This window comes from Dendropsophus ebraccatus, chromosome 8 (genome assembly GCF_027789765.1).
Source record: "Dendropsophus ebraccatus isolate aDenEbr1 chromosome 8, aDenEbr1.pat, whole genome shotgun sequence".
Lineage (NCBI taxonomy): Eukaryota > Metazoa > Chordata > Amphibia > Anura > Hylidae > Dendropsophus > Dendropsophus ebraccatus.
Genome location: NC_091461.1, coordinates 60,354,778 through 60,367,045, shown reverse-complemented (window position 1 = coordinate 60,367,045; position 12,268 = coordinate 60,354,778). Strand labels below are relative to the sequence as shown.

Sequence of the window (12,268 nt, the reverse complement as noted above, 5' to 3'; positions counted from 1 at the left end):
ATTATCCATTCAGATATGCATATGCTGTTCTGTAGTAATCCTAATTATATGGAGGTATATGTGAATAAAACATCCATGCAATGGGACTTAGCAGCAGTAAAATACATGGAATACTCAAATTCAATTCTTGGTAACCATGCTATAGGCCAGTCATGTTAGCTGAAATGGAAACCGGTACATTGCATTATCCATAACAATCCATGATGATATACTGATTGTCTCTAATAGCCTTTAATTATTCTCTCTGCGTTGTGCAGCTTACATAGAAGGGTCCTAGTGTCTTCACATCCAGTGTCACAGTGCATATTCATTATCTCATGCCTATCACTTTCCTATCACTCCTTGAATTAATGAAACATCCTTACTGTATTGCCATCTGTGCCGGCAATAAAACAAGAAAAGGACCATTAACCCCAAAGCACAAAGTGCAGCGTATAGCTATAGCTGCTGATATTAGTATACAACTGTCAAATGTCCATTGGTCTACATCAGGGAAGGGGGAACCTTCGGCCCTCCAGCTGTTGCAAAACTACAATTCCCATCATGCCTGCTTCGCTTTGGCTGTCCAGGCATGATGGGAATGGTAGTTTTTTTTGCAACAGCTGGAGGGCTGAAGGTTCCTCATTCCTGATCTAGAGGATCTCAGAATTTTAGTGTGGGGGGAAAAAGTGGTGAGAATGGGGCATAGTGCCCAATAAAGATGTTTTAGGATAGGGGTGCACAACCAAGGAGTGTGCAGGCATTATGGGAACAGTAGTTTGTGACATCTGGAGGGCTGCCGATTGTGCACCACTGCTTTAGGAAAACACTACAGCCGCTACACCCTGTCTGATTTAAATACTTAAAGAGAATAACAGTTCATAGTAACATTTGTATGAAAGAAATTATTTTAGATCTAGTGTCCCTAACAAACCAAGCAGCAGGCCCTGTTTTCTTCTTTTGCCCTGTTTATGTACGCCGGCATAGCATTAAATGGGTACATGGCTATGACTTTCACTATCCTTAGCCTATACCTCCTACTACTGATGGAAGAACAGAGTTATAGCAGGTCATCACCTCAGCAGAACAATATTACTCCTGAGCTCATACTTCACCTCCTCCAGCTATACAAATCCTAGTAACAACATTGCACTTCCTTTATATCACCACCTGCTCACTCTTCTATCAGAAGCTACCAAACCACTTATCTTACATCCATCAGGTTTATGCTGACAACACCCATCTATATACTACACCGCAGCTCGATATATTCAGCTAACTCCCTTACCTTATACAACCCAAATCACACATCACATGTAATATAATCCTTTGTAGTTAGTGCAACAAATCACTTCCTCTTGCTATTTTTCTAATAAGTTTGGCATTATGTCCTGTACCTCCTCATTTATTACATCTCGTGGACATTGGGCTGCTCTTACCTCTGATACATAGTAACAATTATTGTTTACCGTTCAAAATTAAACATTGAAAACAAGAACAATAATATTTGCCATTATATTACTGTAAACAGAAATCCATTGTTTTTTCCACATTCCCATAATTCTGATGCTACTCTCATGCTTATCCAAGCTCTATATAGTATTTGCTACCTCTAATCATATTCACATATCTGTATCAAATAAAACATTTATTTATGGCACGCATATATTGGTAGAAGCAACCTTTATGTATCACAGCATCCACCCTAGCAGGGGTCCTGCTCCAGTCTGTCTCCAGCCCCCACACCCCACCAGCACAGCCTTGCACCACAACCTCCTCTAATATGCATTATTTATTCGCTCAACCTTTACTACTCTCCAACCATTGAATCAATACATCCTGCTTCACATCATCTCTAGCACCACACAGACCCCTAATACATTCACTCCATTACTACAGACTATTCAAACGCCCCAGACCAGTGCAACTAAACCTACACAACATATACTAAATCCCTACAGTATGTTAATGCATAGCCTTACACCCCCCAGAATTAACCCCTTACACCCTTCTTTCATCTTGTTTTTTGCATTCGTCTACATTAGTATCCCTTACATCAGTCATTTAGTCCTTTATTGTCTCCTATTTACCTGTCTAAGGCAACTTGCACAGTGCACAGACATTCACTGGTATACAATAGTATTGCAGCCACCTACAACCAATGCAGTGACCAATGCATGTTGATTTGGGTGCTCCTCATGTTCTTTGATGGTGCACTATGGCATCCCTGCATCCCCTCCATCCTGCCTGCCACCTTCCCAGCATCACCTGTCCCATCCCCTTGCCCAGGACTCACATCTCTGAAGCGGTTCCAGTGCTTGATCTTGCCACTATACTGGTTGATGGAAGACAGCCATTGCTCATCTTCCATGAAATTGCCGGTGTTCTCCAGCTCCTTGGCTTCTCCCAGAGTGCAGACTAAGGGCAGGAGCAGGGGGAGCAGGAGGAGGCAGGGGTCTCTCATCCTGGCAGGCTGCAGGCAGATCCTTGCTCCTGGCTTGATGATGTAGGAGATGTGCTTGGAGACTTGAGCTGCCTTGGAGAGAGCCCCAGAGCAGACAGCAGTGGCACAGTCTGGAGAGAAAGTGTACAGGATGGATGGATGGGGGAGCACAGAGCCTGCGCCACAGCAGCAGCATCACAGGAAGGAGGGGGGGGGGGAGGGGAGGGGGCTCTGCCTCTACACCTGCTCTAACAGGATGGGAGAGGAGATACACATCATCACCTCATTGTATCTATCTACACTTTACACTCTCTTCTTTTGCATCATATACACACACAGCAGTTGCCTTCCTGATGTATAATGGATCTGCCATGATTCTGTTATCCCACATCTAGTATTATATACAGAAGCCTGCCCACAATCACACAGATCATTGGCCAGTGTGATCTATAGTCTGATAATCAATGGAAGTAATCAACCATTTACAGATATTGGAAACAAATCAGATGCCATTTTCTGGGTTACTAATTGTTTCCACTACTGTTATCTCAGATGATAACTATCATTGAAGTATTCCAGAAGCCACAAATTATATTGATTTTCAGTTCATTTTTTTCCAGTTTTAGTTTATAGTGATATATCTGTGCATGTTAGTTCAATGCAATTGTATTTGTAAGCAGTGCCATATGCATGGAGGGCTTAGAATGTAAACGAGCTATGTATGTATGTATACAGTATATGCAATTTATTCCATTTCCAGTCTGACAGTAAAAAAAATGCCAATAAGGGGGTGGACGGAAAATAATAAAGAAAGTATACTTACCCATCCCTGTGCCCCAACAGCGCCGCATGAGGGTTCCGAAGCATTTCGGCAAGGGGCACAGGGACAGGTAAGTATTAGAGATGAGAGAACATGCTCGTCCAAGCTTGGTACTCGCTCGAGTATTAGGGTACTCAATGGTACTCATTATTTGGACCAGCATCTCGTGATACTTGACACAATGGCATCTTCCTCTTCCTGCATGTTTGGCAGCTTTTTTTCAGCCTATCATCGTGCAGGAGAGTCTTTGGGAGCTTGTAGTATCATGTGGGAACCCTACATGTCAATAGCAGCGATTGGCTGGCCAGACCAGATGACCTGGGCATATAAGGATCAGGTCCTGCGATGCTCACTTCAGATGCAGGCTGGATGAGCTTAGGGAGAGAGCTGCTGTCTGTCAGGGAGAGTGTTAGGCAGGGAATTAGTGTGAGGTTAGGCAGGAATCCGACACGAAGAACCCAACAGTCCTTCTAAGGGCTTAAAATTTTTAAAACATATTTATTTATTTTTTTGTTACTCTTGGCTGCTGGCTTGCTTGGACTTGTAGTGCAACTGTCAGTAGTCAATTTGTCCTGTTGCTGACATTACCTTGGCTGGCTGGGATCTGTAGTTCAGCTATACCTATCCTCACTGTGCCGTGTCCTGTGCACATGGTGCCTTAAAAAAAAAAAAAGCACCAGTTACACACATACTTTATACGACTACCCCAAATCTGCTGTCAGTAGTCAATTTGTCCTGTTGCTGACATTCTCTTGGCTGGCTGGGATCTGTAGTTCAGCTATACCTATCCTCACTGGGCTGTGTCCTGTGCACATGGTGCCTTAAAAAAAAAAAAGCACCAGTTACACACATACTTTATACGACTACCCCAAATCTGCTGTCAGTAGTCAATTTGTCCTGTTGCTGACATTCTCTTGGCTGGCTGGGATCTGTAGTTCAGCTATACCTATCCTCACTGTGCTGTGAGGAGATTACCAGCCGACAGTGAACAGAAGTTGGAGCGAGGGAGGAGGTACAGGAACATGGGGGAGAGAGCCGGGAGCGCATAATTTGGCGTAATGTTGCGATTAGCCAGGCTCAGAGGCGTCCATGCATGCTACCCCTGCTGTTTCCTGTCCATTTACATGTTGTTTCCATCATTTTCTGAGGTTTCAAGATTTTCACGCAACCTTCCCTGTGCAGAGCTTTGGTCCCCTGCAAAAATGCTCGAGTTTTCCATTGACTTCAATGGGGTTCGTTACTCGATACAAGGACCCGAGCATCGAGAACTATTCGTCTCGAGTAACGAGCACCCGAGCATTTTAGTACTCGCTTATCTCTAGTAAGTATACATTCTTTATTATGTTCCCCCCACCCTGTGCCTGGAAGAGATTTTTTATTTTTGATGGACTTCTCCATTAACATAACATGTGAAGTAATTTTGCAAATAATAACATAAGGGCAGACTAGATGGACCAGGTGGTGTTTTCCTACCAATAGTTTTCTATGTTACTAAGAGAGTTAATTAAATATCTCCCCTGGCTTTGTGAGTCCATGCCTTATATTTACCTATGTGTCGCCATGGTTACAGGCTAAAAAAAAACCTCTATGCAGTCTGATCCCGCAGTCATGCCCTCTGGCATGTACCCTCCACTTCTTGCTTATACTGTATATACATTGAGCAGGTTACCAAAAAATACAAGAAAAGAGTGCGACTTCAGGATCAGTAAAAGGTTTGTAGCCTGTTAACATGGAAGCGAAGGGCCGTGTAAGAGCTGAGGACACAGAACAGTAGGGATTTTAATAATTATTCCTTATTATACCTTATATAATTATTCCTTATTATACCTTATGGTTTGCTTCATTTTAGACGCATTAGGGAAATAAAAACAAAATGGTTAAAAAGCTAAACGTGAGTGTTTCCTGGCAACAGGGACTAATGTTCATTACCGCTGCCTGCAGAGGTGTTTGTGTACATAGGCCGGCCAGGTATCTGCTGAGGACATAGGGGGGTATGTTTAGGTGAACATAACATGTTCAGAAATGTTCATATATTTGTACGAACATAACACTAATTGTTCGTGTTCACCGATCACGAACAATCTGTTCGATGATCAAAATGGTTATAACGATCATTTTCAAACATATTCGAACTTGGGAACGTAATTTATGCTTTGCTTCTGATCATCTGTACTCATGTGCTTAGACGTAACTTACATTCAGTGGCGGATTATAATATGGGCGGTATGGGCGGCCGCCCGGGGCCCGAGGCTCCAGGGGGCCCATGCCGCCCACATTATTACTATGCATGAGGTTACACAGCAGCACATCACTTTCGGGACCCAGTGGGCCCCTGAGTGATGTGCTGCTGTGGCGCGCTGTCCCTGGAGTCCCCCCCACTGTCCTGCGTGAGGCTGCTCCAGGTGGGCGGGATGCAGCGCAGCGGTCAGAGGAAGCTGGTGATGCAGGAAGTGAGGCTGAGCTGACCGAGTCTGTGCCTCATTGCAGCCAGCAGTCTGGGGCCCTGTTTCCTCCCCTATCTGCTCTCCTCTGCTGTCGGGGGAGGAGGGGAGGAAGAACCCGGTGCCCACCTGGAGGAAGATAGAGGCAAAACTGCAGTGAGCCTGCAGTCTGGGGTCCTGCATGGGAGGAGGGGGAGGGACGGAAGAACCCGATGCCGGGACCAGGAGGAAGATGGAGGAGGGAGGCAAGAGGCTGCTGTCTGCTCACAATAAGTAAGTGTGTGTGTGTGTGTGTTTGTGTGTGTGTGGTGTTACACTGGGTCAGGCTGTATACTGTGTGTGTGGTGTTACACTGGATCAGGCTGTATACTGTGTGTGGTGTTACACTGGGTCAGGCTGTATACTGTGTGTGGTGTTACACTGGGTCAGGCTGTATACTGTGTGTGTGGTGTTACACTGGGTCAGGCTGTATACTGTGTGTGTGTGGTGTTACACTGGGTCAGGCTGTATACTGTGTGTGTGGTGTTATACTGGGTCAGGCTGTATACTGTGTGTGGTGTTACACTGGGTCAGGCTGTATACTGTGTGTGGTGTTACACTGGGTCAGGCTGTATACTATGTGTGGTGTTACACTGGGTCAGGCTGTATACTGTGTGTGTGGTGTTACACTGGGTCAGGCTGTATACTGTGTGTGTGGTGTTACACTGGGTCAGGCTGTATACTGTGTGTGGTGTTACACTGGGTCAGGCTGTATACTGTGTGTGGTGTCTGTTACACTGGGTCAGGCTGTATACTGTGTGTGGTGTTACACTGGGTCAGGTTGTATACTGTGTGTGGTGTTACACTGGGTCAGGCTGTATACTGTGTGTGGTGTTACACTGGGTCAGGCTGTATACTGTGTGTGGTGTTACACTGGGTCAGGCTGTATACTGTGTGTGGTGTTACACTGGGTCAGGCTGTATACTGTGTGTGGTGTTACACTGGGTCAGGCTGTATACTGTGTGTGGTGTTACACTGGGTCAGGCTGTATACTGTGTGTGGTGTCTGTTACACTGGGTCAGGCTGTATACTGTGTGTGGTGTTACACTGGGTCAGGCTGTATACTGTGTGTGGTGTCTGTTACACTGGGTCAGGCTGTATACTGTGTGTGGTGTTACACTGGGTCAGGCTGTATACTGTGTGTGGTGTCTGTTACACTGGGTCAGGCTGTATACTGTGTGTGGTGTTACACTGGGTCAGGCTGTATACTGTGTGTGGTGTCTGTTACACTGGGTCAGGCTGTATACTGTGTGTGTGGTGTTACACTGGGTCAGGCTGTATACTGTGTGTGTGTGGTGTTACACTGGGTCAGGCTGTATACTGTGTGTGTGGTGTTATACTGGGTCAGGCTGTATACTGTGTGTGGTGTTACACTGGGTCAGGCTGTATACTGTGTGTGGTGTCTGTTACACTGGGTCAGGCTGTATACTGTGTGTGGTGTTACACTGGGTCAGGCTGTATACTGTGTGTGGTGTCTGTTACACTGGGTCAGGCTGTATACTGTGTGTGGTGTTACACTGGGTCAGGCTGTATACTGTGTGTGGTGTTACACTGGGTCAGGCTGTATACTGTGTGTGGTGTTACACTGGGTCAGGCTGTATACTGTGTGTGGTGTTACACTGGGTCAGGCTGTATACTGTGTGTGGTGTTACACTGGGTCAGGCTGTATACTGTGTGTGGTGTTACACTGGGTCAGGCTGTATACTGTGTGTGGTGTTACACTGGGTCAGGCTGTATACTGTGTGTGGTGTTACACTGGGTCAGGCTGTATACTGTGTGTGGTGTTACACTGGGTCAGGCTGTATACTGTGTGTGGTGTTACACTGGGTCAGGCTGTATACTGTGTGTGGTGTTACACTGGGTCAGGCTGTATACTGTGTGTGGTGTTACACTGGGTCAGGCTGTATACTGTGTGTGGTGTCTGTTACACTGGGTCAGGCTGTATACTGTGTGTGGTGTTACACTGGGTCAGGCTGTATACTGTGTGTGTGTGGTGTTAAACTGGGTCCGGCTGTATACTGTGTGTGGTGTTACACTGGGTCAGGCTGTATACTGTTTGTGTGGTGTCTGTGTCCCCCAGTGCATACAGATGTACATTAGTAATAACATCCATGTATGTCCCCCAGTGCATACAGATGTACATTAGTAATAACATCCATGTATGCCCCCCAGTGCATACGACGCGGCTGCAGAGAACATCTATTCCTCTAAGTTCTGTCTTTGACATCTCAGACGTTGTTCATAGAGGACCACAGTAAAGAGATATGGAGACAGCATCCAAAAATCGTGAAAGTGTAGCTTTATTCACCAAGCCATGCAACATTTCGGCTGGATATTAGCCTTTCTCAAGCATGAGAAAGCATGGAAGGAGGGGAGGAGGGGCCCAGGTAGGGCAGACAGCCCGGGGCCCAGGGTACATTTAATCCGCCACTGCTTACATTTCTACAGTATGTTCATTATTTGTTCATGAAAGTTCGGCGAACACAAACAAGAACCGATCACGATCATTTTTTGTTGGTGTTAGTGTTCGGGATCCCAACTGAACATCGGGATGTTCACTTATCACTAAATAGGGCACCAAACGGCTTCAGGTGAAAGGCCATGTAGCTGCCACTTTTACAGGGGTATGTTACTGTCACTGTTAGGCCATGGTAATACTTAGATAGCCATGGCATCTTAGCAGAATCTGCAACCATCCTGACATGATTGAAAGTTTACAGTATGTAACCGTGTCCGAACTGTCTTTGCTTTTAGGTATGTGCAAGCCCACCCATGCCAGGGAAGTCCTGTGTACCCCATTAACTGGAATATTTTTCTAAATGGAGGTAAATCCACTGGCTGGCATACCGAGAGGCTTATGAAGTCATACTTCAAATTACAAGTCTTTATCTATTTTTATAATCAACATCATGGAAGTCACCTACAGATATATAGGTATATAAATAGGTCTAATGCCATCTCACTGTGAACATAATACTATCACACATTTACAATCATCCTCATTTGCAACAATCCCCACAATGATCCTCATTTGCCATAATCATCAGTTGAAACAATTATCATTTGCACTATGCCTGACTGGGCGACAGGCGTAAAAAAGATACAGCCTACAGTTATGTTCACACAATGTTTTTTCCTCTCCATTTAAAATTACAACAACTCTTATGGTTGCAGGCAGAATTCTATCTCCGGCTACAAGAGCCCGTTCCCTCCCCCACCGCTCTGGTGCATAAGTGTCATCAGTCATAAGTGTCAGCAGACGCCAGATTCTGTAGCTGGGTGAGTATTGGCTTTTTTTCTCACACAGAGATGCCTGCATAGGGGAGGGATTGGGGGCCAGGGGTATGCTACCTATCAGGGGTTGCCTACATGATGGTGGGGGTTAATTTACTGGGGAATACACAAATGGTGGTTAGGGGAAGGGGGGCTTAAAGGGAAATGGCCTGCAAGGACAAGGACATATATGGAGTAGGCATCTAACAGGGTATGCACACATGGGGGGGGGGGGGATTAACTACTAAGGGAGATGCTGACAGTTGGCGGGGGGGGGCTACCTACTAGAAGAGATGCCTACATGGGAGAGAGGGGGCTAACCACCAGGAGAGATGACTACAAAGAAGGAGGAGGGGTTAACTACCAGTAGAGATACCTATATTGAGGGAGGAGACTACAAGGGGCGATGCCTGCGGAAGAGGACTTACTACCAGTAGTGCCTACAAGGTTATTTACAACATGCTAGTGGGCTTACTTACAGGGGGATGCCTACCAGGGACACTACCTATGAATGAAACAGCAACATGGGTGATACCACCTTCTAGGGGGGGCTAAGTAAACAGGGAGGCCTAACTACTATGCAGATGCACAAAGAGGGGTCTGACTACTATATAGAGGCACAGAAGAGTCTAACTAGTTTATGGATACAGAGGGGACTAACCACTATATGAGGGCACAGACAGGGCAATATAGTTGTGAACGATAAGTGAGGAGCCTAAAATGTTTGTCTGGCAGATTCTACGGGGAAAACTTGCGACCGAGTCCCCATGATGGTCCAGGCCGGACAGAGAGCAAAAGTGAGCATCTCCAATCAGAGAATATTTAATATTTTTGCGTTATTAATAACAATGTAACATAAGTTTAGAACCAATCTTGACCACTTAGCCGAGAGGGAAGGGGGGAGCAATCAAAAGTTTACTATGGGGCCCAGCCCTTTCCAATTACGCCCCTGTGTGTCCCCCACCCTGAATAAGCTATTTATGTATTCATCATTAATTTCCACATCCCCCTATTCATTTTTTGTGCAACATATTGATGCATTTATGCTTTGCTACCTTACTAGATCTATGAACTATTTATGATTTAATTTCTGGGACCCTTTAAAGGGGGTATTCCCCCCAAAATCATTTTTGCTTTAATAAATTGCCCACCCATAGCTTTCCTTCTTTCCAATATACATGTATTATGGATTCTGCACAGTTTTGCTGTTATCTAGGTGCACTCACTCCCTCTGATCGTATAAAATCATCAAAACTGTCCAGGGTTAGCGATTATAACCCTGCCCACTGAAGAGAGGGATAGCAGTTGTTATTTCACCGGCATCCCTTCTCCCCCCTACCTTTCCAGAGGCACACAGCTGTCCGTCTCGCTCGCTGTCCTGCCCCCCCCCCCCCCCCCGGCACACATATGTTATTCTACTCCCCCTCCCCCCGCACCAGTCCCCCGCCACGGGGCATACATATATTACACTGCTGGTGATCGCCCCTGGCCCCCCTTACCCTGCACCGAGACTCCTGTGATCCCTGCCACCCACACCAGTGCCCCACCCCCAGGCCATACATATACACTGGCACTAATTGCCAAATACCCTGCTGTCAGCTTTGTTCCGGCTGCCCGCCCGCACCAGTCCCCCACCCCCCGGGACACCCACAACACCAGCCTCCCCCACATGCCCCGCGCCGCACCGAGACGCTGCTGATAGCGCCGTCCCGCCGGCTCCAGTGATGGCTGCCGCCCGCACTGGTCCCCCACTACATATACACTGTGGGTAATTGCCACAACTCCCCCCCCCCCCGCTCAGAGACCCCTCGCTGTCATTTCTGTCGGCTCCGGACGGCTCCCACGGCCAATACATGTATACTGCTGCTGTCTGCCCCTTCCAAGCCTGCTATCCATTCGCATCAGAAGAACCTCTGTGACCTGATATATTGTGATGTGGATGGATAGCAGCTTGCTGGGACCTGTAGTTCTGCAGAAGTTCTGTGACCTGATATATTGTAGAGAACTACAGGTCCCAGCAAGCTGCTATCCATCCACATCACAATATATCAGGTCACAGAGCTTCTACAGAACTACAGGTCCCAGCAATATATATTCCCATAATTGCCCTAGACATCCGACACAGGAGAGAGCAACCTCATTCCTATTCCCAACCACTTCCCACAGTTTTCTCTGTTGTCTACACAACCAGCTTGTTACTCAGACGCACTGGTGCCCTTCCCACTGGGCTCAGTCATAGTCACATCCTCTGGCCGTAACTATTATTAAATCTATTCTAGTATAACACGTTTAATGTGATAAGATCAGCTAAACATAGAATTATGGGTGTACACAATGTTAAGGTTAAATTTAGATGTTGACCCGTCTCTATGGAGCAGAAGTCAAAAACCCAGGTACAGGATGGTTTTAAAATATATCTAGAGTTGTAACCTGCAGTATTACCAACTCGTCACTTATAAATCACGGACACAGATAAGACATTGTATCATGATTATAAGCCTGGATAAATGGCCCAAGTTTTATTATGGTAATCACATTTTATAGTCAGATAAAATATAGGGTGTTAACAAATGCTAATAAGGCATAGATGAGGCGGTGCTAGTGATTTAGATATTCAGTCATGCGCAATGGCATCTATATTAGTATTCATTATTATTATTCAAAAAGGTCAAAAGGGTTAGAACAATACATTCTTTGCAATGATACTTTCACATTATTCCCACTGTAACAGACAGTCAACTTTTCTCCGAGAATGTCCTTGAACGCTGATAAAGATGTCTCTGAGTGAAATAGTTCTTGAGACAAAACATTCTTTCTAGGGTCCATATCAGAAGTTTTCCAAGGTAAGAAATGTCCCAACTATACGTTAACCCTATCAGGGACTCTCTAATGTGCTGGAGCTTCTAAGCAAGAGGCCTATACTGTATATATGTGTAGTCATATAGGTACACTGCAAGCAGGTAAGATCACATATCCTGGCCTTATCAACAATAAAAAGCTAATCCCTTGGCATTGGGTATCCAAGCTTTGTGCATCAGGTCTCAAGGTGTGATTCATCCAAACCATGACAGGGACCAGAAGATATACACACTGCCTACACAATAATATGTGCGTCACTGGTGGGGAAAGAGTACAGAAAGCATGCACTGTTATGGGAGCGTACGTCTGCCCTGTCATGGACATACCTACAGCATGGTTATATGTACAGTCATAGCCATACAGACAGCATTGTTATATGTACAGGTATAGACATACAGACAGCATTGTTATATG

The 12,268-nt window shown here is 45.7% G+C and overlaps 1 protein-coding gene across 1 annotated transcript in view; it reads right to left on the bottom strand.

The window, feature by feature from the left end:
- The window catches only part of SPOCK2 (SPARC (osteonectin), cwcv and kazal like domains proteoglycan 2), a 128,261-nt gene extending 125,709 nt beyond the window's left edge, over positions 1 to 2,552 (bottom strand). Inside the window, exon 1 of the mRNA XM_069980544.1 lies at positions 2,276 to 2,552. Within this exon, the coding sequence (XP_069836645.1) occupies positions 2,276 to 2,443 (168 nt within the window). The 5' untranslated portion in view covers positions 2,444 to 2,552. The remainder of the gene's footprint in view (positions 1 to 2,275) is intronic.
- Between the last annotated feature and the right edge of the window lie 9,716 nt (positions 2,553 to 12,268).